General features: G+C 35.3%; 1 protein-coding gene across 4 annotated transcripts in view; it reads right to left on the bottom strand.

Moving 5' to 3' along the window:
- The window catches only part of UBE2D3 (ubiquitin conjugating enzyme E2 D3), a 29,121-nt gene continuing 3,746 nt past the window's right edge, over positions 1-25,375 (bottom strand). For 3 of the 4 annotated variants that reach the window (XM_058721789.1, XM_058721790.1, XM_058721788.1), the window contains exons 3-9: positions 13,303-13,366; positions 13,184-13,215; positions 6,677-6,754; positions 5,330-5,435; positions 3,479-3,572; positions 3,014-3,063; positions 1-1,480 (exon numbers count right to left, since the gene is read on the bottom strand). In XM_058721789.1, coding sequence (XP_058577772.1) covers positions 3,015-3,063; positions 3,479-3,572; positions 5,330-5,435; positions 6,677-6,754; positions 13,184-13,215; positions 13,303-13,366 — 423 coding nt within the window. In that variant the 3' untranslated portion in view covers positions 1-1,480; position 3,014. The remainder of the gene's footprint in view (positions 1,481-3,013; positions 3,064-3,478; positions 3,573-5,329; positions 5,436-6,676; positions 6,755-13,183; positions 13,216-13,302; positions 13,367-25,375) is intronic. The other variant, XM_058721791.1, reaches the window with a different exon arrangement.

Below are 25,375 nucleotides of genomic sequence, written 5' to 3'. Positions count from 1 at the left end.
TAATCCAATAGCATTGACTTTTATTCATTCATGTTAAGTCACCTGAAATGATATCTGTTGCATTTAAATGCTCATTAATGTAAATGGCTGAACAAATCCATTTCAATGGATAGTCAATATCCCACATAGTTAAGTCACTTCAACACAGCCTCATGACAACTCCCACACCAGAACAGTACTTTATTTTGTAAATTTTGACCCATTATTACTCCCATGTTATGGTTTTTTCAGCTGTCAAGTGTACAAGGTGAAGAAAAAATTTAGTTAGATGGGGGTTGCACCTGGAAAATAAATTTCTTAAACTCCATATACACGTTTCAAAACTGCTGGGTCCCAAGTCCATCTATGAACTCCAGGGCTGCCAGTATTATGTGCAGCATACTAAAGCTACACTATCCGAATAGCTTATTAATTCTGCATAAATCAGGTCAATCAATGTGTCAACCTGTAACAGACTGTGCACTTTTAACTGAACATGGCAAAATATTCACTCTTTTGAACTTTACATCATTATTTGATGTCAAACAATGAAGCAAATCCCAACAGTATATACAAAAACAGCTTTGCATTTACAAAAGATTGTTTCCCATACTGATTAATTCAGGCAGCTAACTCATTGGTTTATGCAACTTTATTGAAGAAAAATAAATCAATTACTAGCAGAGCTATTAGTTGATCACTCATCCATTGACAACTTGCATCATTTATTCAGTGCTATATTAAACAGTGTATTGGAAGATAGATTAACTAATAGCTCCAAGCCTCCTAACAATTTAAATGAGAATTACAAAATGTTTGAGACCCTATTTTGGAATACAAAGGGTGTTTGACTTCCAATTTCCATTCTCTGTAGAACAAGAACAGGTCATTCCTTTATTGACATGCATAAAATACATCACATTTTCTGTTCTGCTGATGCTATAAATTCAATACCAATTCTCCAGCCACATCAGTTATGAGCATAAAGTATATCATGTAACCTCAAATCTCTAACAGTGGAAGGCTTAAAAAAGACTGGATGCTAGAATAATGCTGCTTCCTTTGATGTGACAACTGAGCATCCATCTCCCTCCCCCTCAGATGATTTCTTCAGCATGTTAGAGCAGTGAGGAATGGTTTTAGTCTCATAACCAAGTTAGAGTGAAGACATTGGCCACATAATACACATGCTCCATTTTTAAAAAAATTCAGAATCTTGGGCAACTGTTCTCTTGTAACTACTTTACAGTTTCTAAAAGCAGTTATTGTCCAAAGCTGGAAGAACTTAAGTCTTCTCAGATGAGCATGTGAATGAATGGAGGGAGGTAAACAAAAAATAAAATTAAAAAAGATGAGGTCTGAAAGGGGAGCAGCCGGATAAGAAAATCAAAAAAGGAACAGTAATTTAAAGTTTATTCCAGCTATAATGCAGGTTATTCTGACTTTAAGGTAGCATCACATGGCATACTTCTGAGTCCATTCCCGAGATATTCTGTTGTACCTGCAAATAAAGAAGATGTTACTTAAAAAGTTAAAGAATTCTTAATATTTGAAAGTAAAGATTTCTATTTTACCTCCAAACTCATCATGGAGTTATCTCTTATGGCTATGATTAGAATTAAGCCAACAAGGGAGAAATAGCATTGGTACTCAAAGCAATGTGGGAAATGGAAATCTTATACTTCCAATAGAATGTTCCAATAGACTGAAAATATTTTCATAAACACAATAAGGTGGCATTGAGATTGGGGAGGCTGAGAAAAAAATAATCAAAGACCTTTTCTCTTCCCTACCACTGAGTTAAATGTTCTATTAGAAAATCCTATAATTAGTATTCACTTCAACTAACTGTAACATTAAAAAAATTATTTTACAGTTCATCATGGACTTATGTCAGAACAGCACAGTCTACAGAAATTTCCATCAAAGTTGGAACCAAACAATTTTATCTGAATCCTAGACTTTGAGAAATTGGTAATACCAGAAATTACATTTGAGATTTAAAGCACAGGGAGAAAATTAGACATTGGGGAAGGAGGTTTTGAAGAAAGGACTTTTCAAGAGGAGGTGGGTGTGAGTGGCGTGTATGTGTTAATTGGAACATGTATGTGTTACTTTTAGAAAGTGTGACTGGAGCTAACAAGTCCCACTTGAGACTTAATGAGAATCTCTAGTAGTACAACTCGGGGGCATCTTTGTTTAAAAAGATCAACAGATAACTCACACACGAGCAAGGTTATTTATTACTGAGGATTATCATTCATATTGATAAATGCTATCAATTTCTTCCTGTATTACATCCATGCCATAAATTACTTACCAACAAAAAATACAGTGATAGCCTTAAGAAATGAATATACATCAAAGGGCATAGGAGAACTTTTAGATTTCTATTTTCAGTTTGAACTTTATGAAATATTAACTAGCTTCATTTCAAAACAAGAACTAAACATGGTTCAACCACTTTTCTAAACTTTAGCATATAGAAGTTCTTTCTACCATTCATGGTTACCTCATTTAAGGACACCCTCTCAAAAAGCCAGCACTTTAAAACAAAGGTTTCATTTAGCATACAGGGAGCCACAAAGTATAGCTGATATTAATGCATGCTTGTCAGTAATGAACATTTAGTTTAGATGCTTGGAGGCTTTACTAAAAGTGTTTTCCCCTTATATTATGATCTCTTGACCAAATTTTAATTAAATCACCACATTCCATAAAGTACTGGTAATAACGGTTAAAATATACCAACTTTAAAATTTAAATACCATGGTAGTTTGAAAAAGATACTATTTAAACTTTCATTTCTTACTAGTGCTATATATAACTGCTTTGCCATGCAAATACTCTCAAGCAATAATGACTATTGGGTATACTTTCACGCTAAACAGAGATCAAGCAGTTAAATGTACAGTTTTCAGAAAACTGTCACATCTGTTACCTTTGGTTAGTTAAGACAGTGCCTTTAAGCATGCAGCACTCAAGTGCTGGCAGTACCATGAATAAGCGCACCATAGAGTGCAGATCCTCTTACCCTACAACATAGCGTATTTCTCTGTCCACTCTCTTGCTAACCTATTGTACCTAATTGAACAAGTATACTTAGCATTAATCATAACATACAACAAAGTTATAATGGTGAAGTAGTACATAAAGGTAATTCAAATATCTGAGGAATTTAGACCACATTTTTATAATAGTACTAGTTATTTGTTTCAAAAATGTAATTGGGACAAAGAAAAATCTTTCTTTCCAAAAACTTAGTAAGTGACAAAGCACTCAACATGTTGGGAAATTAAAACGTTTTAGAGGGGCTATTCATTGTCACATAAACTAAAACCTATTAAGAAAAACTCACATTTCAAAAACTAGCTTTCTGCACATTTTAATTATCTTACCAGCAATAATCATCAAGTCTTCTTGGCATTGCCACAACTTACAGCAGAGTGTAAGCCTAACTCATTAAAAAAATAAAATCACTTTTCTACTATATACTTACTTATCTCTGTCTGTTTTATAGATCCGTGCAATCTCTGGCACTAGGGGGTCATCTGGGTTTGGATCACATAGCAGTGAACAAATGGATAAAAGAACTGCAAGAAAAAAAAGTGTTACCTAGCATTGGAAATTTAGATAAAAATGTATTTAGAAACATGTATTAAAAAAAAAAAACCCAATCCTCAAAAGATTTTTTATTAGTTTGTATCTTAAGGTCAATGAGACACAGCTTTACAGACATTTTGCTTCACAGGAGACAATAAGGAATGTCAAAAATAGAACTTTGTTGGCATCAAGTTTAGTACTGACTAGCTATGAAAATAGTGCCAAACTCAGGAGTTCCGAGATACTCAAACAATGCGGTAGTAGTTTATTATCCTTTTCATAAAGTTAAGTGGCATTAATAAACTGTGGAGTTCTTCGTACTTTGAGGGGGGAAATCTATAAAGAATAATGTGGGGAACATTCGTGCAGTATTATTCTCAGCGGTTGGGCATAACAAAAAAATCCATTCTCAGGGTGTCTAGCTAGCTCAGTCAGAGGAGCATGAGACCCATGATCTTGGGTTTGTGGAGTTCAAGCCCCATGTTGGAGGTAGAGTTTACTTATTAAACAAATATATATATATTAAAAGAAAGGGGGCACCTGGGTGGCTCAGTTGATTTAGCCTCCAACTTAGGTTCAGGTCATGATCTCATGGTTTGTTGAGTTCGAGACCCACATTGGGCTCTATGCTGAGTGCTCAGAGCTTGGAGCCTGCTTCAGATTCTGTATCTCCCCCTCCCTCTCTGTCTCTCAAAAATAAACAAACATTAAAGAAAATAAAAAAAAAATTAAAAAAAAGAAATCCATGCTCTTCCCTGCCCTTGGGGGAGTTTCACATAAACTCCCAACTGCTCCATTGTGTTTTGTCTCCTTGAATTTATAAACTAAGAGTAGTGATTAAATGCTGAGATCTCCATTACTTTAATAAAAGATTTTATTATATACATATATGTACATACACATATATTTTTAAGTAGGCTTCACGTCCAGCGGAGAGCCCAACGTGGGGCTTGAAATTACAACCCTGAGATTGAGAACTGAGCTGAGATCAAGAGTTGTGGACACTTAACCGACTGAGCCATCCAGGAGCCCCTGAAGATTTTATTTTTAAGCAATTCCTACACTCAACATGGGGCTTGAACTCACAACTCCAAGATCAAGAGTCATGCTCCACAGACTAAGCCAGCCACGCAGGCACCTCTCTATCTCTATTACTAAACGAGCCTTCACAACTTTAGTTCTTACTCTGACCTGTTCAGTTCATGAACTTGGATGATACCAAGCATTACAGAGCATGTACCTAATTCATTTTGTATGCCTATTATGTGGCAGACACTGCAAAGTGTTATAAGGGATTTTCTTTCTTCTCCAAAACAGTGATTTTAGTCAAATAAAAGTCTGGGAGATGCTACACTACCTTTTTAGTAGATACAAATTCACTGCACAATCCTATCTGAAACACTGTCTTAATTAGCAACATTAAAAACCTCATTTTTTATACCTTAAGGTATGCTAAGCCAACACCAATACCCAAAGGTATACACTTCCTTCCCATTGAGTAGTCACTCTGTGGTAGGTGATTTCATTTGTGGGAGAGAAGTGACATAAAAACCACCACAGTCATTCAAAATGGAGAAAGATGGAGGAACTCCCATCTCCATCTGGGATATTCTTGTGGAGACTGGACAACCTATTAGAGATGTCATATAATAGATCCCAATTGAAAGTAGAAGACCAGAATTGATCTAGAGACCTTTCCAAGACTATGAATCTGAGCAGCTCAGGACTTTCTCTAAAAGTATTTTACCTTTAGAAATAGTTAAAGCAGGAGACCACTGTGATCTTAGAATATCGAGACAAATGCTGCCATTACTGTTAATATTTGGATGATAAATTCTTGTTGTAAATGCAACCTAAAATAAATTAAAAAAATTTTTTAGGTATCTTTTCCCCAAGTAAAAATAAGCATCCTAATCTGAAATAAAAGACTTTCATTTTTAGCAAGGCTTAAAATACTGTCCTGCGCGCGCGCGCGCTCTCTCTCTCTCTCTCTCTCTCTCTCTCTCTCTCTCTCTCTCTCACACACACACACACACACACACACACACACACACACACACACAATCAAATGGCTAAAACCTACTCTACATACACAGTAGACTAAAAATTACAGAAACTCGTCTGATATTCTGATCAAGATCTTTCAGGGGATCCTTCTCTTTCATTAAAATAAAAAATGTAACTCTGGGGCAAAAATTTTACTATCAATGATATGATGGGATATTCTGAAGGTTAACTTTCACTCTACCATGTCATGAGTATCAAGAAGAACATTGTGAAGGCTAATTAACATTCATTAATAAATAAAGGAACTTCAGAATGTAAACCAAATTTGTAGACCAACTCATTTAAGGTATCAAGTTACAAAAAGTAGGTGTTTTAGTGTGCATTTCCATAGTACATAAAATAATTTTAAATATCACAAAAGTGTTTCATCTGAAGTAACTGTCATACTACACCTATAACATGACTGCAAAGATGGCTGAAGTGCCAACGTTCTGCTATTTTCTACAGGTATTCATATAGATTGGATTTATGTTAATTGCTCTGAAAAGACAAGGATCAAATGCTTTTAATAACTGTAAACCAGTCACCTTTGTGCATTAAGCAACTATAAGCTCTGATAGATTTATTGTTATATATGCAAGCCCAAACCCCTAAAAGATATAGCCTAAGCCCTAACAAACATAGCCTAGGCTGCAGCAACATATGCAAATGAATACAAAGCTGAATACCTGAAGTCTACTATTTTACAGAGGTTAATACTCCAAACCTGTATGAGCACAATAAAGGGGGAAAAAAAACTTCCACATGATGTATCAGAGCTTCGCAACGTTGGATAAATCCTTATCTCCATTTACAGAAGTTCGAATCCAGGTCTAGCTGCTCTTCTAACTAAAGATTAAGATCATTCTATATTATATATTTAGCTTATGTATTAGCCTCAATATGTATTTAACCTAAATTATTCTTACTCCCTACATATACATGCCAATTACCTTGAATTACATTGAATCGTAATTTCTAAGAATACTCTATTCCTTTGAAATAAAACACTGATGTATACTAATGGATTTTGGGGATAAATACTTGCCTTAGGTGGTTTGAAGGGGTAGTCTGTAGGAAAATGAATTGTCAAAAAGAATACACCACCTTGATATGGGCTGTCATTCTGTGAAAAGAAAAATTTGCTTAACTCTGATATTTAAAATATTACTGCTAAATAATCCAGGTAACATTTCTATTTTCTAAATAAGCATTTGATATGGACCCAAATTACCCACTGTTTACACTGCAAAAGAATCTAAACTATTCCACAATTTAGTTCATATTACTAGAAAATACACAATCAAAATTTACTATAGAACAATGAACCCTTATTTACTTAGATCCCATTTTACGTAGGTCACCAAAGAACCGAAAAATTACCCAGAAACATAGGTGTTCTAGATCCCAACTTTCACAAAGGAAAAGTATACTTAGCAATAAGGTCTATAAAAGTATTATACATCAAACATGAATTTGAAAATAAGGTCTTATATTTATTTCTTCTAATGAAAACCATATATACAACACAGAAGGCTTTGTACTTCAACACACCACTCTGGCTACTGGCAAACCAAAATGCTGAACTCACAACCCTGAGATTAAGAGTCACGTGCTCTTCTGACTGAGCCAGCCAGTAACCCCTCAAAAATCCTCATTTAAAACCAAGGAAGTTTTTCTTCAAAAGCATACTAAAAACCCCACAGCAAACCAACACACAGCATTACAATATTTGGAAAACAATGTAGAATATTTGTTCTTCCACTTCAAAAGAAAACAAAATTTCAAGCTATCGCATCACTCTTCCTCCCTCATTTTGATTATAATTTGAGTACGAAGGACTCTTAGTAAATACCTATTAGACAATGTTAGTATGAAGTAATTTTTGGGAAACACTATTTGCTAGAATTTTACATTTAATTTAACCAATATCAGGAAAAAGATATCATTGTTCCCATTTTATGGACAAATATAAAGGGACTTGAAGAAATAACTTAGGTGAATGGTATAGGATAGAACCAAGATTGAAACCCCAGGTCTTATGAAGACCACCAACAATGGATCAGAAAGTGAGGACAAAAGACAGTGAATTAGTAAAAAACTTTAAGGTAAAAGTTAAGGAAAATATAAAACTGCTTCTAGATATGCTAAGAGCCGACCTGAAGATGTATTTCAAAGTTTATAGTGAGTTATTACCAACATCTATTTCTCTCCATTAGAAGAGTATGTACATAGTGCTAATTATAAGCCTTTTACTATGCTCATTCTGGTATCAGGCAAATAAAAACTTTTCCAGATCTGTCACTTTTATAGTGTTCATTTAATCCCCAGCCCACTGTAAAATAACCAATAGCTGAATTAATTTAACTCCCTTCTATAGATCAGGTATGTACAAGGGACATTGAGAACAATTTCTTATCTTGATGGGCTAACAGTATGGTAAAGAGACATATAATGAAATGTTGCAGGTATTATGAAAAATGAATGGGATATATCTGCGAGTTGAAGGAAAAATGTCAACTTACTGATGATAAATGAAGTTCAAAGAAACATACAACTAGTAAAATTAAAAAAAACTACAGTTTGAATCCTTTCGTAATGCCCAAGTCCTTTCTTTTCAAATTGTTTACAAAATTTTAATTCGAAAAACTACAACTGCAAAGCAGCATTGTGAAGTATAGACAAAAATCAAAGCAAGGTACCAGAATACGATCTGAATTTAACAGATTAATGGATCTTTAACAGCTACATCAACTGGGAGTAGATGCTTCAAATGGCATACACTTTTATAAGACTAATACTGAAAATGTTTGTACAGTGTGCAGTTAACAAATTACGGTAATCCTAAACAGTAGAATTCTAGGGGCACCTGAGTGGCTCAGTCAGTTAAGCATCTGACTCTTGATCTTGGCTCAGGTCATGATCTCAGTTTGTGAATTGAGCCCTGCACTGGGCTGAAAGTGTGGAACCTGCTTGGGATTCTTTTCTTCTTTCTCTGCCCCTCCCCTGTTCATGTTCTCACTCTCTCTCAAAATAAATTAAAAAAAAAAAAAAAAAAAAAAAGAAGAGAAATTCTAAATTTTCATTCCGATTTTCATACAATCACAAGTGCTGTAATCTCACTGCTTCTGAATAAAGGCAACCTAATCATAAGATTTAAGCAAAACCAAATTTCACTTCACTTGTTCAAAACAAAACAAAACTTATGGGATGAAAATATTTCAATGTTACAATTTAACACTACAACTCCATCAACTCAAAAAGGAAAAACTGGTAAAATCTTAAGATCCAAGGGTAACCCAACCAAACTATGCTATCTAAAGATTGAGGCTCTATACCAAAGTTACTATAAATAGAAGACAAACAGAAAAGAAATTAAAACAGGTATATTTTGATTATAAACGGACCCAAATCCAGAATTTATACTTGATCTCTTTATAAACCTTCTACACCTTGGATTTATTCCAATTAGTTCAAGTGGCTCCTCTCAGTGCCTGTATTCCTCCCCTAGGGCAATCATAAAGTGTTGGTATTCCCAAAGATCCATCTTCTGCTTCTATCTCCTGATCCGCACTTATTCTGGTAACTCTGGAGTCCTCTCTCTATATATATATATTTTCAAATGCTCATGAATGTTTATTCTTGGATGTCTTGTGTCCAAAACTCAAACCACAAACCATCAGTGATCAAAGCAGTTATCAATCTTAAAGATCCTTAAATTCTCTTCAACTAGCTGCTTCTCCTTTAAGGTCCATTGCCACCACTACCTTCGTTCCAGATCTCACATCTTTTTTCTACATTATGGTAATGGTTTACTACTGGTATTCCTGTCTTCACTCTGGCTTTTTCTTCTAATTTATCCCTCACCCTAATTCTGAAGTTGTCTTAAGACACAAGTTGCACCCCTGCTTGAAATCCAGCACAGATTTCAAGATAAAGTACAAACTCCTAAGCACATAAAGTGTTTTATGAACCCATTCCCACTAATATAGCTGGTCTCATCTTCTACCTCTTCTCCTAAATGTGCTCTTTACTGCACATAAAATGTTTCACATCTCCTTTTTCCATTATTTCTTTCTTTCTCTTACTTGAAATATTCTTTGAAAAAAAAAATTTTTCTTTTATTAGAGAGACAGCATGTGCGAGCAGGTGGGGGGGGGGGGAGAGGGGCAGGAGAGAGAATGTTAAGCAGGCTCTACACACAACGTTAGCCTGACACAAAGCTTGATCCCACGACCCTGGGATCATGACATAAGCCAAAAATCAAGAGTCAGATACTCAACAGACTGAACCACCCAGGCGTTCCTACTTGAAATATTCTTATCTGCATCTGTGTCTTTATCTCTAGGATCCTACCTACACTATAGAGTCCATCTTAAGCTTACATGTCCTTAAAAAGATAATACAGCCTTTCCTTTAGTTCAATCCGCTTGTTCCTTTCTTCTGTACTTTCTGTACATTTACTATTATCCAACATATTTATAACTTACTTATATTTTCCACTTCCTCTACTCTTCCTCTGGACTACAAAGTTCCTTTTAAAAGGTCATGAAGGGAAGTTTTCATGTATCATTAACCTTTGCAGAAACTGACATAATACACTTAAAATAAGTTGAAAAATAACCTTTATGGACCAATAAGACAATACCTATGAACCAATTATTTGACTTCAGATGGTTTTTGTAGTTGATTCTGCTCAAGCTGCCAAAGATGATGTTATATTATTCAAATTTGGTACTTTCTTCCTTGGCTATATCATAGATTAGGTGGAAGTTAGTGTGGTTCTCCAAATAATTTCAAAATTATCTTTCTCCCTGCTCCATTTCCAATTAGTAATCAAGTATATAAATATCAGAAATAAGTAAGGAGTTAACTTCTCCTAACTTTTCCAATTGTTAATGGGAATTGTCCTCAATATAGTACAAAACACCCAGCCACCAACAAAGTTTAAGAACCACATAACCAGCAATGCTCTGTCATTTCTTTCAAAGGTTTAATTTTTATTAGTATTTGTGCTTCCAAAGTATCTTACCTTAAGAAAGAATAAGCCAGTTCAAATGGTTATTAGAAAGCATTGTGCCTCATAAATTTAATGATCAAGAACATTCCCAGACTGTAATACACTAAAACTGAATAGTTACTCTGCATCAAAACTTAAATTAGATGCTCCATTCCTTAGTCAGGAACCTTTAGTTATGTGGCACTGCCAATCACTTTACTGACCTAAGAAGTACTCCATAGCAATTTTGTTACCATTTATTCTTTCAGCAAATCTGCAAATATATGGATTGCTATACTACCAATGTCCCAATGTTTTAGCTCATTTACCTGCATGTCACACAGCTAGGCATAGTAACAAAATAAAGCAATTATTTATCTAATCAAATAGACATCCTGTGATGTTGTATCACAAGGATGCAATCAAAAGCCAAAATAAGAACATGAATTGTTTCATTGTTGACGCTATGGTAAAGATAATTGCTAACTATTTCCAAGTTGACATCCAAAACCGGTGTTTACTAAAATAGTTTCTGCAAATTTTGTTAATTAGGGAATATTTAAATAGTTCTGAAAATCAAGTATTTGTTTTTAAAAGCAGAAAACTGTCATTGATACAATTAGCAAAGTTTTCTGAAAATAAAAGCAAATAAGTAAGCAGCTACAAAAAAAGGTCAGGATAAGCAATCTTCTCTTATTCTCTAAAAAATTACTGGCATAAACTACTCACTTATGCTTCACTCTGATTTACTCTAAGTATATTCCTCACCTTTTGGAAACAAAAGTTCAATAAACAGTGAAGTCTCAGAGTCCAGCAGAAAAATGTCACACTGGTGTCAAAGAGCTGGTTTCTATTACGCACACCATCCAATTAAGTCTTGAGATTACCAACTTTTTAGTGCTTTATTAATACTGACAACTAATTTTTGTAATGAGACATCTTAAAGCACCCTCTGGATCAAAGATGAGCTTTTACTTGGTAGAAATGGTAAGGCATTTTACTGAACACTCTGCTTTAAGAATTGGTGATCTATAATGACAAAATTCTAGAAACAGCAAATCCATGTGCCTACAGAATCTAGGGAGGCAAAATGAAGTGGACAGGAGTGTGAGACACAAACCCCATATAAAAAAAGGGAGGTAGCTGCTAAACTCCATCCCCAGTCACTACTGCTATGGAATGAGGGCCTCGTCAGGGTTTTAATATGAAGACTGTTAACTTCTAAACTGTTTTGTGGACCAAACTGGGTAAAAGCCAGACTAGTTAACTATGTTCACTTAAAATAAATAAACCACAATTTTGTTACAAAGTAAGTATTTTTAAAGCAAAATAAAATTTACAGTAGTTAAGAATAGTCCTTGAGATAACTGGAAGTGAACAATTCTGACTCTGTTAATTTTTTTTTCCCTATTAGGATAATACAGATATGTTTCAGATTATTAAGATAAATATCCCCCCCCTCTACCAACACCACCAAGTTTAACTTAACTCACAGTCTCCCTACCTTTAGGTCATAACATTTCACAATTACTCTAACTCAATCATCCCTGCTATGATTTCCCATAAAATTTCCTATCTTATACACTTGTTTTAATTGCCGGTCTCTCCCAGATTTTAAGTTCTCTAAAGAATGAGAAGTATTATGTCTATCTTTAATGGCTGGCATACAGTGGGGGACCACACGGAGATGGAAAAAAAAAAAAAAAAAAAGATTAAAGTTATCAAAATCAGAACTACGGAATAAAAACTTATTGATCCAACCCATCAACTGGCTAACTTTTCCAAGAGCATTTCTCCTTTTAGAATAATACCTATTTATTGACCATTATCTCACCAAGTACATTATTGACATTTATGTTGAGATTAAACCACCAAAAAGGGGGGGAAGAAAGCAGATTAAGACATACATAGAATAGAAATCCTAAAGTGCCTTCCAAGTCAAAAAAAATATTAAGTATTGTGCAAGATACAGTCTTACCCCAGGTTGTTTTACTGCGCTCTAATTCTGTGAAATTCTTAGATGGTATCCATAATTCTGAATATTCAATTATCCAGCATATACAGTTTCTTATCTACCCAGGATAGAAAGGAATTTTGCTGTATTCAAAATATCACTTTCTACCTAAAAATATTCAAATTTTGTAAAAATCTAAAGTTCTATACAAACATCAAATACAATAAAAACTTAGATTTTTGGCAGCAAGAGGAATTAGATCCATGGTAGAGCTAATAAATTAAATGGTCTATAAATAACAGGAAGCTCTGCAACAATGCTTTACATTACTACAAAAGAAAACTAGGATAAAGTGAAAAAATATTTGATAGGTCATAGAGATGCTAGACTCTAGAACCCGAATACAGGGACAGACACATATAATATATGTAAACAAATGACTAATTTATTAAATTTTTAGGGCTTTCAAAAGCTGTACAACTACGGCAGTTCCAAAACGGCATTACAAGGTTAATAAAATAAATATGAGACTAAGTTAAATATAACTAGGTCAATGTTGAATTTTTAATTAAAAGCAACAATTTTTAATTCTTAATACTTACAGGTCCCATAATTGTGGCTTGCCAATGAAACACTAGGGAAAAACAAAACAAAACTGTTATCTAAAAATGTACAAGCTTTTTTGAAATTAGCCATTCAAATCAACTTCAGAGTTACTTACTGTCATCCCCAACTGGACCTGCAGAACATTGTGCTGGAGGGTCACGGGCCAAATCACTAAGTTCCTACACCAAAACAGAAAATGATGGGTCATATAACCATAACAACAAACAAACAGAGTCAATAGTTTATCTTCACCCCATTCTTTAAGGGACACACAATCATAGTTCACATTAATACATTCTAGTAAAAGAAAACATTAAGTTAACCATAGTCCAGATCGTGGAACATAATAGGCACAGATACAAAAATTCTTGTTACATCAACAAAAGCCATCCAAAAGGAAAGTTGTATCAGATACTTTCACAGCTTAAGAACTGAGACAGTTCTCAACATTCATGTTGTTTGCTTAACTTTCAGGATATCTCAGAAGCCCTTATTTCTACTATCCTAAATCCTCTGTTGTATCTGAACCACACTATCCACAGACCTCATTTCCACTTGAAAAATCTCTAATGGGGCTAGGTAGGTAGGTATCCTTTTTGATTTGGTCTTATTGCTGCAACTCAACTATGTTTATTACCCTGGAAGAAACTGAAATTTGCTCTAGGTAAAACATGCAGTTTCCAAAATTCCATCAGACCTTATATTTATAAATATGTACTTAGCCTTTCCAGGACTTATATGTAACAAATATGGATAATTTAGTCAGAAAATAAAGTTGTTTCTTTTTTAATTTTTAATTTTATTTTAGAGAAAGAGAGTATGTGTGGGGCTCGATCCAGAGCAAATATCTGCCTCTCTCACATGGTCCAAATACATTTCAGAAACTAACCAACTGTTGCACAGTGATCAATCTAGATTCACTCCATTTAAAAACAAAACAAAACAAAACCAAACCCCACAATGCAGAAGAATTGTCCTTGTGGTAACTGTTTCACAAAATTCATAAACCATGACGTTGTAGCTCTAAAACTAAAAATGTTACAAATCAATTATACCTCAATAAAACTGGGAGTTGGGAGTGCTCTGATACACTGCCAACTTGCTTCTCAAACTCACACATCTGTTTTTAAGGTTATCAAAACAGCCAGAAATCCCAGGATACACAACTTAGGATAACGGAAGATCAGATCAGACCTTTATGCTTGCCTAAATAAATATACCTTCTTATGTTCAATATATTTAAGAATGGGAGAAAATTCATCCCAACCACCGTGGATCCTGATCAGTAGGAATTAGAGAAACTCTGAACAGAGATTTAAACAACTGGTTAAAAGAAACTATGTATGGGGGCACCTGGGTGGCCCAATTGGTTAAGCCTTCTATTCTTGATTTCAACTCAGATCATGATCTCATGGCTTGTGGGGGTTTGAGGCCCATGTCAGCTCTGCGCTGTAAGCACAGAGCCTGCTTGGGATATTCCCCCCTCTAAGTAAATAACTTAAGAAAACAGAACAAAACTATGTATGGTTTTAACTTAAAAACTTAAACAAACTTAAAAACAAAAACAAACACTGTTACAAAGAATCAAATGATTCTGAATCAAGTATTTGAAGTTATTTTTTGTTTTGTTTTTTTCAGGCTTGATGTCCAGGGGGGAGCCCAACACGGGCTTGAACTCACAACCCTGAGATCAAGACCTGAACTGAGATCAAGAGTCTGACACTTAACTGACTGAGCTACCCTGGTGCCCAAAACTACCAATTTTTGAGTAAAAATAGAAACGTACTTGAATTAATTGACTACCCATTATTAAGCAAATGACTTTTTCATAGGCCAGATTAGGTTTCATATGGCAATTATTTACATCCCATAACCAGCCACTTTTGTTATGATGGGAATCTACTTTAACACCATCTCAAAGCATTAAAAACTTCATTGTTGGTAAAAATCAAGTAGTCTAGTCAAACTGACATGACCAGAGAATTCTCCCATGTTCCAAAGCTTATGTAACAATTTCTACTGTTTAGCTGGCCCACCAAAAAATAAAAAAAACCAAAAGCTAATTTATACAGTTTAATTGTCTTTCCTTAAGGAACACAAGGGTTCAAAAAAGGGGGTCTATTTTAAGGTTAAAAACTTATCTGTTCTAAACCATCCCTTCTTTTCCATAAAAGATTTATCTCGTTTCTTACATTGATCTAGCCCAAATTATGTCCTTAATATGCCAGAAAAAAAGCAGTTATTTTTAAATAAAACCAATCTAAACGATGGCTGCTCTAAGTGACCTTGAAACAACTTCATTATAAATTTCAGGAATCTATAAAGTTGACCTAGAATAAACCAACACCCTATTTAATGTTAAAGAACATATTTCTTACAGAGGAAACAAGTTTTTATGCATAATATTTATAAATTAAGCCTTTATAGTACTGGCATTATTCTAACTTTAGAGTGAAGGTCTAATTTCAGCTCTTCCCTCCCAAAATTTCAGGCTCTTATTACTCAGATAATTTCTGAGTGTCTTATTTTCTAAGTTCTCCATGACCAAGATGTCTCTGAAGTAATAATCAAAGATCTAAAATTAGGTCAATTATCTTACATACTAAAATCTACTTTAAATACAACATTGAAAAAAAAAAACAACCTGAGTTATTTTAGGGATCAAAACAGGTCTTTCAAATCATGTACCAGCGTTCATCTCTAAGATAACAAGTAATTCTCATGACATTATTATGCCCATAGCATAAGCAAATGAGAATACGTAAGAAAATCTCAGCAAGAAAAATTATGAGAAAGCACAGTAAGAGGTCACCTCAGATGCTCTTAATGTGTAAGACCTTTTATCTACTCAATAAACTATCCATCTTACCCTGCTTTCATGGAAATGCTTTTCCCTTACTCCAAAACATGTGATTGTAGTGTTTGGTTAATGGTGGCTGATAACCACCCATTACTCAGGGCTAATCATAGAATTTTGTTTCTTTAGCCTCAGTGATTAGCTCAAAGGGCTGGAAAGTAACCTAAGCCAAGCCAGGACCTGACCTAATCAGGTCCATCCATCTCTGCCTGGTTTTTCATATTGAAGCTGGGAAGACTTCTTCCTTCTCTAACTGTAAGGATGTGACCTAGAGCTATTGGCAGGCATGTGCCTTGAAATTACATGGTGAATCCAGAGAAAAAGAGACCACATTGGGCAAAGGAGATAATAAGAGCTGACTTGGCATAAAGATATGCAATTTCAGTCCCTGAGGTTGTGGCTTGCTCTGGTTCCTATAGTTATTTCCTTTGATTGTTAACTGCTCCAGTTTCCTTCTAACAAATCCAAGGGAGAAAAAACCCCAAGAGTGAGGAGAGACCCATTCTAAGCAGAAAGTTCCTGGGAACCACGGCCATTTATATAGAGCTTATCCCACTAAAGCACAATGTAATGCTCAAGTCTTGTTTTTTGAAAAACATGTAAGAAATCTAAATCAAACAGTCTCAAAATCAAGCTAGAGGGAGCAGGGAGAAATCATGTATTCTGTCTAGCAACTTTTAATCTAATCACAGAAACTAGAAGTTAATTTAAATCCATTTCTAAAATGAAAAGTAGTATTTGCTATTAGCTAAAGTTTCACCATCATTTATTCACATATAGGAAAAGTGCATATTTGGTGTCAAGCATGTTATGTCTGAATATACTGAGATAAAACCCGAATCCCTTCCCTAATAGACTGAGTTAATATAAAGTAGGCACAATGCAGAAACAAAAAACTACATTTCAACAACTTTAAGTGCTTAAAATACAGACATTTAAATGCTTTGTGAATCCTGAAAAGGTAACCACTAACCTTGCTTGGGTTTAAAAACAGTGACAACTGAGCTGAGTCCTGATGGAGGGATAAGCATTCTAAGCAGAGAACCTTATTCAAAGTCAAGGGTATGAAAGAACAGTCTACAAAAATTTGCTTGTAATTCTGGTATACCAACCAGAAACACAAAAGAGTATAGGTAAGAAGGTAGCACATGTGACCAGAAAGGTTAACCATGGCTTGATCTTTCAATAGCTTTGAATATATCAAAGACCATCCCAAAGGCAATGGGAACCACAGAAATTTTTAAGCAGGAATAAGGCAAATCAAATTTGGGGTGTTTTTAAAAAAATGTACAGACAATAGTACACTAGAAAAAACTTTCAATTACTTTAAAATTACTAGGTCATATCCTAGAAGTACCCCTGAATCTGTGTACCCAGGCTGACAAGTAAAGCTGAACATTTTTACTATATTTCCTTCTTATTAAAAATAAAATGCTGCAGAGAGATGCCTGTATGAATCAGTTGGTTAAGCATCTGACTCTTAACTGGCTCAGGTTCTCATGGTTTGTGGGATTGAGCTCCGCACCGGGCTGCACACTGAACATCACGGAACCTGCTTGGGATTGTCTCTCCCCTGACCCCACAAAAAAAAAAAAAAAAAAAGCTATAGGAGCACCTGGGTGGCTCAGTCAATTAAATGCCCAACTCTTGGTCTTGGCTCAGGTCATGATCTCAAGGTTCAGGAGTTTGAGCCCCACATCGGACTCTGCTGATGGCAAGAGCTTGGGATTCGATTCTCTCTCTCTCTCAAAATAAATAATTTTAAAAAAATGCTACAGATATACCTGAAGCTCCCTCACATACTCCCCAATTCTACTTGCCCCTCAGAAGGTAACAGATTATTTGAAATTTGGTTTCCACTACTTCTCCCCATTTTTATACACTAGATATGTATCTCTTAAGAATATATAGCATTATTTTGCAGGGCTTCAAATTTTAACTATAGACTTGTATCCACGTGTATTTCTATAGATACCATTCAGAACATTGGCTTTTAAAAAATTTTTTCTTTTAGAGAGAAAGAGAGAGAAAGAGAGGGAGGGAGGGAGAGTGTGAGTGAGAAAATCTTAAGCAGGCACCACACTCAGCGCGTAGCCCAACATGGGGCTCAATCCCACGACCCTGGGATCATGACTTGAGCCAAAATCAGGAGTGGGACCCTCAACCAACTGGGCCACCCAGACCCAGGCACCCCCAGAACACTGGCTTTTAACACTATTTGTGACAAGCACTTCTAAAATTAACTATTAGTTTCTATCCCCCATATACCCATACAAAAATTTAATCTGTGGGTATCACAGACTCATCTCTGTATTGTAGGAATCCCTAATACAAGGACAGAGAAGCAGTAACTACATTAGGAAGCATTAGCAGTAATTCAGGTGAGAGTAGAACACGAACTAAGTCATGGAGGATTAAAAAAAAAAAAAAATCTTAAATACCAAGCATTTTACCCTTACAAAAATCTTACGAAAATAGGCCTGATTTATATTTTACATCAGAGGAAAGACTGCATGCAAGTGTACGATATACTAAGCTTTAGGATGTGTAGGAAAACAAAAGTAGTGTATCTACTAGACACTTGAAAATTAGATATCTAGAAACAGATTTCAAAATGGCTGCTTTTTAAAAAGGATGTCCTTACATCAAAGATGCATTTAAAAAAATTTGATACAGCATTTGCATACTGAAGAAAAAAATTTCAATTGCACTAAACCAACTCTCCACTGTACTTAAGGAATAAATGCCCTAGATTGAACAGGATATGGAAAACTGAGGTTTTCATAGGATCAGTTTCTCCATAATCATTCAGTTAGTTTGCATCTTATTACTACACTCAGTGTGAATCTAGTGTTACCTATTCTTTAAGTTACATGGCCTTTAAATTAAAGCCAACTGAGAAAACAATTATCCATTCCACTGCAAGAGGAAACTCTGTTTACTGGACTGAGATCAATTTTCAATGAAGCACTTACTCAATGAATTTCCAAAAGTAATTTTGTCTTTGGTAAAATCATACTAAGTACTGAAACTGTTAGCTCTTTGCTCCCTAGTCGAGAGGAACGTGGAAAGGACCAGAGAACAGCTCACATATAGCACCTGGGAAGTCTTCATATGATGACCATCCCTTTCCCCAAGAATAGCATTACTAAGGTGGGCTCTTGCCCAACTATTTTTTACTAAATTTTTTTTTCCAAGGTTTGTTTGTTTTGAGAAAGAGTGAATGGGGTCGGGGCAGAGAGGGAGGGAGACAGAGAATTCCAAGCAGGCTCTGCACTGTCAGCACAGAGCCCAACATGGGGCTCAAACTCACGAACCATGAGATCATGACCTAACCCCAAATCAAGAGTTAGATGCTTAACCGAGTGAGCCACCCAGGCGCCCCATAGCCAACTATTAAGACCACTAAAATAGAAAAGAAGTTGTCAGGGGAGACTGGCACACACTAGGAGTTGCTTAAAGGCTCCACTCACACTGAAGGGACACTAAAATGGATCAAGGGCATACAAGGACATAAAACAAACAACAAACAAACCTCCTCACCAAATTTAAATATTTTTTTGTCATGGTATGTTCTTCTGGAGGAATTTTTTTTTTTGATCATCTTCCTCTGAACTGCTTCACCTGAAACCTTCCTGCATACTTAGCTAGTATGAAAATCCAGGCCTTTTCTCACTTAGAAATATGCTTCTCTATTCCATTTAAAAGCCTAAACAGGGCACCTGGGTAGCTCAGTCGACTGAGTGTCTGCTTTGGCTCAGGTCATGATCTCGCGGTTTGTGAGCTTGAGCCCCACGTTGGGCTCACTGCTGTCAGCACAAAGCCCGCTTTGAATCCTCTGGCCCCCTCTCTCTATCCCTTCCTTACTTACACTCTCTCAAAAATAAATAAATAAATGTTAAAAACAAAAAACAAAAAAGAGCCTAAACAGACCCATAAGGAGTCAAGCAAATCTCTCCAAAAGGCAGACAAAAGGTACAGCTTAAGGCAGTGAGTTCTCAACTGTAGGTACATGATTAAACATTAAGTATGACCATTCCTTTTGTGGGGCTCCTACAAGAAAGCCCAGCTTATCTTTAGATCTTTGCTTTGATCATTATAGCACACAGGATCTCTTTGAAAGTTGACTATTAGAAGTAAAACATGAAAAGACCTAAAAGTCTAAACATACTGCTAAATATTTGCTTTTTGCTTCTCTACTGAATCTACATCTTACTCATTTTAGAGGTGAAATGACTAACCAGACTACGAAGAACAAGAAGCCAAGGCATTAAATGCAAAGGCCTAAAGAGATGATGGGAAGTACAAAAAATGGTCTCTGCCATTAAAGAATTCATAAGTTGGAAATACAAGAACTATTTATGAATAATGAAACTACAGAGCAGCCATATCAATGAGTGTCCAGTAAGATTTAATGCCTCTAGTAATAATCGTTTAAGCATCCTGCTGAACTTTCTAATGACAACCACTACTTACACATTAGATCAACATAACCAAAGTCAGCATTTATGAAATTACTGTGGTAATGCCAAGTTCATGGGTTCCATCCCTGAGTACAGTAATTATCATCACCATGTTCACAATCATTTGTTATCCCATACTCCACTATCCATCATGCACATTATCACCCAAAGGTCATAACGATAGCAGTATAGATACAATTCCTATCATAACTTTTGGGAAAACTTAAAAGGTTCATGCCATTACTGACAAGCAATTTCTTGTATTTTACTCAAGAGTCCACTTCTTTCAAAACTTGTGACTTAGAGACCAGATTTGTAGAACTACATGAATCAGCACTATAAAGACATCTCTTGCCTCTTAAAACCTACACTGAGGAGCAACATAAAATACTGCTTTGGGGTCTGGATGAGATGAGGCCATGAAGTGGAAAGAAGAGTGCCTTTACAAGAAATTTTGAGAGAAGACTCACCCTCACCAAGCCTTTACAACCTAACAAAATATAAAGGTACATATTCAGACGAGTGATAGGACAAAATGCTATGTAATTATTGCCTGATGAGAACTGCTCTAATTGTTCTTATAAAGATCAGGTTTACTATGAAGTAAACAAAAATTTTCTTACTAACTTTAACATCGCGAAATTTCTATATACTGTGTGTAGACACAAATGGTAAGGAAGAAAACAGCAAACATTTCAGAAATGTATGCTTACCAGAAATTATTTCAAAAGAAGGAAACCTGGCAAAAATATTTTAGGATCTGAACACTTTCATAGAACTGCAGACTTAAAGAATGAAAAGAAACAGTCACTTTAAAATCATTTTAGTTTGGAATTTACAATTTATGCGAAATCCTAAAAGTTTCTTTTACTTTAAGAATTAAGGGGTAGGTGCTACAAACCATGTCTCATTACATCACTGACAATATAGTAACTTCCTGTTTAGCTGTAATTACAGGTGAGACAGTGTGCTTGCTCATTACTCAAGATATAAAGAATGTCTTGAATGAATACTACTACAATTTTCTTTCTTTAGATCACCATTTAAATCACTTAAAAATTATTCAAAGCTGTTCTTTTGTAGGCATTATCTAAATGGGCAAAACAGAAAGCCAAATTTAGGTTCTCAGCTTTGATACATGAAAACACACAAGGCATTTCATAGATAAGAAAAAACAAAAATTAACAGCAGTCCTGTGGTTGAAAACATCCAATTATACATTAGCTTTGAAATGATAACAAGACTAGGATGAATGTGAACAAGTACTCCATCCTAAAAAACGAACAAGTAACCAAGTAGTGATTCACAACTGAAACCTACAAGGCCAAATAAGACAAATCTAGCTATGAAAAGTTGTCAATCTCAATGATACAAGATTATACTGAAAGTATTGTTGCAGATAAAAATCAGATGTTTAGGGAAAGTATAAAACACTTCATTGAATTTTTCCCTTTCACACATAACAAGGCAGAGGATAGTTTTGAGAATCTTATCTAGCCAGAAAACTTAGCTAATAAGATATTCACTAAATGCATTCATTCTTAATTACACTGTTCAATTTCAAATAAGATCATGCCATTGGTAGTAAAACCCAATCAACAACATAAAATTTTCCAGTAAAGTAATGAAAATCACTTAATCTTGCTGATTTCAAAATACTACTGGTTTGACAGAATTAAGTATAGTTATAAAACCCACCATAAAATGGCAAAATATAGCATAAGCAAATTATTTAAATAATCTTTTAAAAAAAAATTTTTTTTAACATTTATTTATTTTTGAGACAGAGACAGAGCATGAATGGGGGAGGGGCAGAGAGAGAGGGAGACAGAATTGGAAGCAGGCTCCAGGCTCTGAGCCGTCAGCCCAGAGCCCGACTCGGGGCTCGAACTCAGGACCGCAAGATCGTGACCTGAGCTGAAGTCGAACGCTCAACCGACTGAGCCACCCAGGCGCCCCTAAATAAACTTAAATAAACTATCTTTAATAATAAGTAAATCTGGGGCACCTGGATGGCTAAGTCAGTTAAGCACCGGACTTTGGCTCAGGTCATGATCTTGCGTTTCCAGAGTTCAAACCCCACACTGGGTTCTCTGCTGTCAACTCAGAGCCCTGTTTCAGATCCTGTGTCTCCCTCTCTCCGCCCCACCCCTGCATCTCTCTCAAAAAAGGTAAAAAAACAGTAATGGGTAAATCTGATATAAAAACAAAGATTTCACCCCCCTTTTTAAAAATGTATTGTGAGAGAGAAAGAGTGAGGGAGAGACAGAATCCCAAGCAGGCACCACGCTCTGAGTGTGGAGCCCAATGTGGGGCTCCATCCCACAAACCTTGAGACCATGCCCTGAGCCAAAATCAAGACTCAGAACTCAACTTATAAAGATCAGGCACTCCCCTTAATTTCTTTTAAATAAGTGTTTCCCATACTTGACTTAGATTCTTGAAAGTTAAGTTGTACAAGGTGACAAACCCCTATTCATGTGTTTATATGCTTGTTTCTTCCACTCAAAGCAGAGACTCTCATGGGTAATGACAAGGCTTCCTCATTTTCTATCTCCTGGGACTAAACTACTGTGCCAAATGGAGTAAAACTTCCCTCAGTTAAGTATTGGTTAAATGATTACCCCAATGTTTGTGGATCTTCACCAGAGGGAGGCTTCAGAATCACCTAAGGGACATTTCAAAATCATGCCTGTTCCCAGAGAAAATGATTCCATATATCTGGTAAGATCCTATACACTATATTAAGAACTCTGCTCAATTTCCTGACATATAAATGCAACTCATGTCAAAACCCACGAACAAGAACGTATATTATGGAATGCAAAAGCCAAGCTAAGATTTGAAATCTTACTCTGAAAACATTTTTATGTCAGCATTAAGAACCTACTGTTTTCTTTACTAGAAACGGATCATTACAGTAAAAGTATTTGGAAAAATTGCAAGAATTTACTGTATCTTGGATTAACAAGGTGCACGGAATCCATGAGTTAAATTCACATATAATCTAGTAACAGATATATTTTACGTAGCTTCTCCCCTAGTGCCAATAAGAGTATTCAAGTTTATATTCGTAGGAATAACAAAAACTAGAATTAACACTGCAAAAGAGCAGATGATGAAAACAGTGTCAAGGTAAGTGCCTCTTCATAAAATAAACACCAAGGTCACCATGATCAGTATCCATGAGTCACACAACTGTCCCACAAATTTAGTTGGCTACAGAAAAGCCTTGAGGATCCTAAAGAAACACCTGCAAAACTGTGTATCCAGCCTATAGGCTCTTTGGAGACAAGATATTTTAAGATACCCCTAGCAATTAGTTGGAACATGGCAGCTCCCAGTCCTTTAAGAGATCAACCAAAAAGAACATTCGCTCCCGCTTTCAAAACTTATGTTAGTGAATATCTTAATTCACAAATTAACTATAATCTAAGAATAAAGTGAAATTCCCATTATTTAAAAGTGAAGTGGGAGAGGAGAGCAGCAGCTTATTGCAGGTAGTAAAACTAAAATAACATTCATTCACCTGATAAAATAGAAACAAATGGTTCAGAACAGCAGTACACTATGGAGTTCAAGAGCTTAAGCTCTTGAGGTAGACTGATCTGAACCTCAGTCACTAGCTGTGTAGCAAGTAACCTCTGTGTTGGTTTCCTCATGTATAAAACGGAATGATAAAGAGCATCTCACAGAATTGTTGTGAGAATTAAATAAGCTGATTTCCATAAAGGGCTTGGAAATAGTTTGGTACACAGTAAATGCTAAGTCCTCGCTATTACTAGCAGCAGAATGATGCAAAAGAAAACCTTTTTGAATACTAAAAACATAAAGGATGACATAACAGTTAAGACACAGAATGGAGCCAGACTGTCCAGGTTCCAATCCCAATTCTGCTATCAGAGACGAAGGGTAGGTTTTTGTTTTGTTTTTTAACCTTTCTGTGCTTCAGGTTTCTAATCTCCAAATGGGGATAATAATTTAACTGTACCTACTTCCTTGAGTTGTAATATTAAGTGAGTTAATACAAGGGTTTCAAACAATTCTGACACATTGCAAACCCTCAAAACATGAGTTACTCTTCTAGGCTTGGCTCACATTATATTTTATGTGAAGTTCTTTTTAAACTTCCCCAAAATACAAGCACTGTAGTTACCTGGTTTAATGGGAGTAGTATAATTGCCTATGGTCCTCAAACACCACTAATCAACTTGGGAGTTCCCATTTTTCATTTTTGTTGTTTAATAAATAGCCTTGTAAAACCATACTACAGCTAATTAAATAAATAATACAGCAAAAAACAAGTAAGATTGTTTGAAAAAGCTGCCTGGTCTAAGAAACACAATATATTTTAACGTAAGCTTTAGAAAAAAACAAATCCAAAAGCTTTATCAAATGAATACTGGCCAAAAATAATCCAACAATAAGCATTTCAATAAAGCATCAACAAAGAATGTAAGTATCTTAGTATTTGGAATTCGGGGGCCCCAAACATTAAAAAAAAAAAAAAAAAAAAAAAGAAAAAAGTGCAGAACACAAGAAATACCATACTAATAGCGATGCCTACTTGACTCTGTATTTCTAGAACAGAAATTAATAAAACCATCCCCCATAACTATCACTCACTAATACTCTTTGGATCTGGGATTTTTTTTTTTTTTTTGAAGTTTCACCATGTGATTCTGAGAGTAACAGCTAAATACCAAGCCACATGCCTTTCAAAAATTTTCTGTACATTGAATCAACAGTCCTACATAAATATTGTTTTTTCCAATTTGGAAAGTATTATGTCTAGTTAATATATTACGCATATCTTCAAAATATTTACAACAGAAGACAATCTGATGTTAATGAAGAGTACTAAACTA

Source organism: Neofelis nebulosa, chromosome 3, assembly GCF_028018385.1.
Source record: "Neofelis nebulosa isolate mNeoNeb1 chromosome 3, mNeoNeb1.pri, whole genome shotgun sequence".
NCBI lineage: Eukaryota > Metazoa > Chordata > Mammalia > Carnivora > Felidae > Neofelis > Neofelis nebulosa.
Note: the sequence above shows the minus strand (reverse complement) of the source record. Positions and strands in the feature narration are given on the sequence as shown.